General features: G+C 31.2%; 1 protein-coding gene across 3 annotated transcripts in view; it reads left to right on the top strand.

The window, feature by feature from the left end:
- The first annotated feature begins 2,181 nt into the window (after window positions 1-2,181).
- The window catches only part of LOC145018529 (membrane-anchored ubiquitin-fold protein 3-like), a 2,299-nt gene continuing 1,162 nt past the window's right edge, over window positions 2,182-3,318 (top strand). The window contains exons 1-3 of one of the 3 annotated variants that reach the window (XM_078976405.1): window positions 2,182-2,354; window positions 2,641-2,755; window positions 3,181-3,318. The exon at window positions 3,181-3,318 is cut by the window's right edge and continues 71 nt beyond it. In XM_078976405.1, coding sequence (XP_078832531.1) covers window positions 3,257-3,318 — 62 coding nt within the window. In that variant the 5' untranslated portion in view covers window positions 2,182-2,354; window positions 2,641-2,755; window positions 3,181-3,256. Of the gene's footprint in view, window positions 2,355-2,640; window positions 2,756-2,784; window positions 3,072-3,180 lie in introns of those variants that run through there. The other 2 variants (XM_078976404.1, XM_078976406.1) reach the window with 2 other exon arrangements.

Genomic DNA, 3,318 nt, shown 5'->3' on the forward strand with positions numbered 1-3,318 from the left:
CATTATTCACACTTAAATAATCTTGTTTTATACCCAAGAAGACTAGTTACAATGACAAATGAAAAATCGGTTACAATGTTGAATGACATATGGAAGATCAAAGGCTACCATTCAACAACCAAAAAAATCCATTGAGCTTTTTAATAAATAAATAAGTTTTTAACAAATGAATTTAGTATATGTAAAAGGAAAAGTTTTCAAAAAAAAAAAAAATCCTTATTAATGAAAATATCATCCATGATTTTTATTTACAACTAAAAAGGTTACCCCCGCTACGCGGGGACCAGAAGCTTTCAATAGTTTCCGAATCGACAAATATGACAAACGTAGAAAGTGCAAGGATGAAAAGCCCAGAGTTTGCCCCGGACCGTTTATTTCATGTTTTTATGAAAAAATGTAAAAGTTTTGACTGCAAGGATCAGAAGTTTCAAAACGGTTAAAGAATTAAAGGGGTAGGAATTAGCAAATTTTTAGAAAACAAATCAAAGTTGTCAAACCGTTAAAGTTTTGTGGACAAACTTTAAATATTAAAAGGTTCCTAAAAGTATAAAAATATTGATTGCAAGGACCACAAATGACAAAATAGGTAAAGAATGAGGAGCAATGTGTAGGGACCATTTTCTGCCAAAAAATGTCTGGTTTACTATTCCTAAGCTTCATATATATATATATATATATATATATATATATATATATATATATATATATATATATAACAATTAAACCTAATAAATCGGTAAGTATATGCAAAATGGTCATTGAAGGACTTATAACATAACGGTATCCAGTGTTGCCCTCCCTTCTTGAGGTTGCTTGTTTAAGTCTTATCGTGGACATAGGTAGATTTAAGGTGTAGTTTAGGAGTAGGTTAGATTTGTCATTATATATATATATATATATATATATATATATATATATATATATATATATATATATATATATATATAGGGTGAGGTTCAATAGATAACCATAATTAACCAAGGAACCAATCTTTTTTTCAACTTTTAGAACTTATTTTTTATCAAAAAAATCCTACTTCTCTTCCGAATCCAAGACTTGTTTCAAACTTTAAAGCAGTTAATCAAGCAGCACTTACCGCTATTCCATATATAGCATGAAGCTCTTACACAACGCCTAATAGGCTAGCTGAACTAGAAATGCTAGATTTCCCCGATGGAGAGGCCACCAAAAGGCTGTGCTCAGTCTTTTCAGAATTGGATTGGACTGGAGAAAAGAAAGCAATTCATGCAAAATCAGATTGGACTGGAGAATGCCATTAATTACTATATGAAGTGGAATAGCCACATGCAAACTGTTGTTACTAGCACAGGATGCAAATAGGTTGCCTAGACGAGGTCTTTCATCCACCAGTACGAGGAAGGTTAAGGAGATAGGTGCTTTAAGGCTAGCGGAAGGATGTTCTTCCCAAGAGTGGCACTCAGAAGACCCACAAAGTTCTTTAAGGTTAAGCATCCATAGCAATGGTTCAACATTTGAAGTTCTTTCCAAATGGTTCAACATTTGAAGTTCTTTCCTTGGTCTTCATTCAGTGAAAGGAGTGAAGCTTTCCGCAGCTGGAAAACGGAGACCTACAAAGGCGAGATGATCCCAAAGGGAGAATGACTAAAAATACAAAAACTCATAATTTTTTTTATCATTTTTCCAATGATATCAAATTCGGAAAAAAAAAATTCGTCAAATTCACAATGTGAATCTTTGAAAATTCATAATGTGAATCCGGATTCACATAGTAAATCCGAAAAATATTTTTCACATTCACAATATTAATATATGAATTTAGATTTTTAAATTTTTTTTTTTTATAAAGAATAAACTTTAGAACTTGAAAAAAAGATTTGGTTTCTTGAAGAATCAATAATTATGATTCTCTATTGAACTTTTATATATATATATATATATATATATATATATATATATATATATATATATATATATATATATATATATATATATATATGGTAGAAATTTCATTATGCATACGTTTAACCAGTATTTTTGGCTTGATCATATAATTAAAAAAAAAAAAAAAAAAAGGTTTAAGGATGATTTTTACATTAGAACCAAACTCTAGGGAATTTTTTGAATTATTTTTATTTTTAATGATATTTATTTATTAATATTTTAGTTTTTAATTACATTATTTTACTCCGGTTGCTCTAGTAAACAAATAAGGTGAGACCGAAAAAGGCTGACGAAAAATAACCCGGAACGAAAATGGAAAAGGCTTCACCAGAAATTGCTTGAAATTATCGTCAATCTTCCGAACCCTAACCGTCTGCAATAAACCAAAGCTTCTGATCATATTTCTCATCTGTCAATGGCGTCTTCGTCAGGTCAAATCATCCGTTCTCTTTCTACCTTTAGTATTGCTCTGTTATATTTTCTTGCGAGAACGAAAAGTTTACTGTACTTTTTCTTTCGTACCTATCATTATCTTTTATACGATTAGGATCGATCAAACTGAGTCGCTTAAATTTTTTTTGTCGGAGATCTATTTATAATGTTCCGAATGATTGGGATGTTCGTAGTAATTTGAAATTTAGAAAATGGTTTCGTTGATCTTGATGGTACTTTTTTTTTTTTTTCTTTTTCTTTTCTTTTTTTAATCTTGTGTGGCAGTAACGAACTAGTGTATCGCCAGCTATTGGATCATATGAAGTGCTTAGTTTTTTCTGGAAGAAGTAACTCAAATGTATTATCCGCCCATGTTCTTTGTGATTACGGACTTTTCCAGGTTTGGCTTCCACTGAAGATGATTTCTCTTGATTTTGTCTATTATACTATAATTGTTTGTGGCTGGTGATCGTTTCTTTGCTGGGATATGTCAATTCTATCTAACAAAAAGAAGAAAATACACATTGTGCCTGTCTTTAGAGTTGATTTTTGAATTTTGTATCAAAAAGATTGGGGGGAGAGGGTCATTGTCAAGATACGTGGTTTTTGCTTGTGAAAGGTTTCTTCTGCATTAAATCAAGCCCCCTCATCCGAGCAATCATAGAATGAAGACAGAGAGAAGAAAACGAAAATGACATTGAACTTAATAATTTGCTGTATGTTATAGTAGTAATAGTTTGTTTTTCCTTTTTGAACAAGGTTATAGAAAGCATTCTTATGATGGAGTAATTTGTATGGTTGCTTGGATATTCAAACTTTGAGAAGTGTGTGCAGGTGAATTGGGAGAGACATATTCCTGTGTCTGGTTGCCTGAAGTGTGATTTGGAGGAAAACGTATATAATGGCTGTAAGCAATGAGCATATTGAACTTAAATTCAGAATATATGATGGAACAGATATATG

This window comes from Lactuca saligna, chromosome 9 (assembly GCF_052625555.1).
Source record: "Lactuca saligna cultivar CGN05327 chromosome 9, ASM5262555v1, whole genome shotgun sequence".
Taxonomy (NCBI): Eukaryota; Viridiplantae; Streptophyta; class Magnoliopsida; order Asterales; family Asteraceae; genus Lactuca; species Lactuca saligna.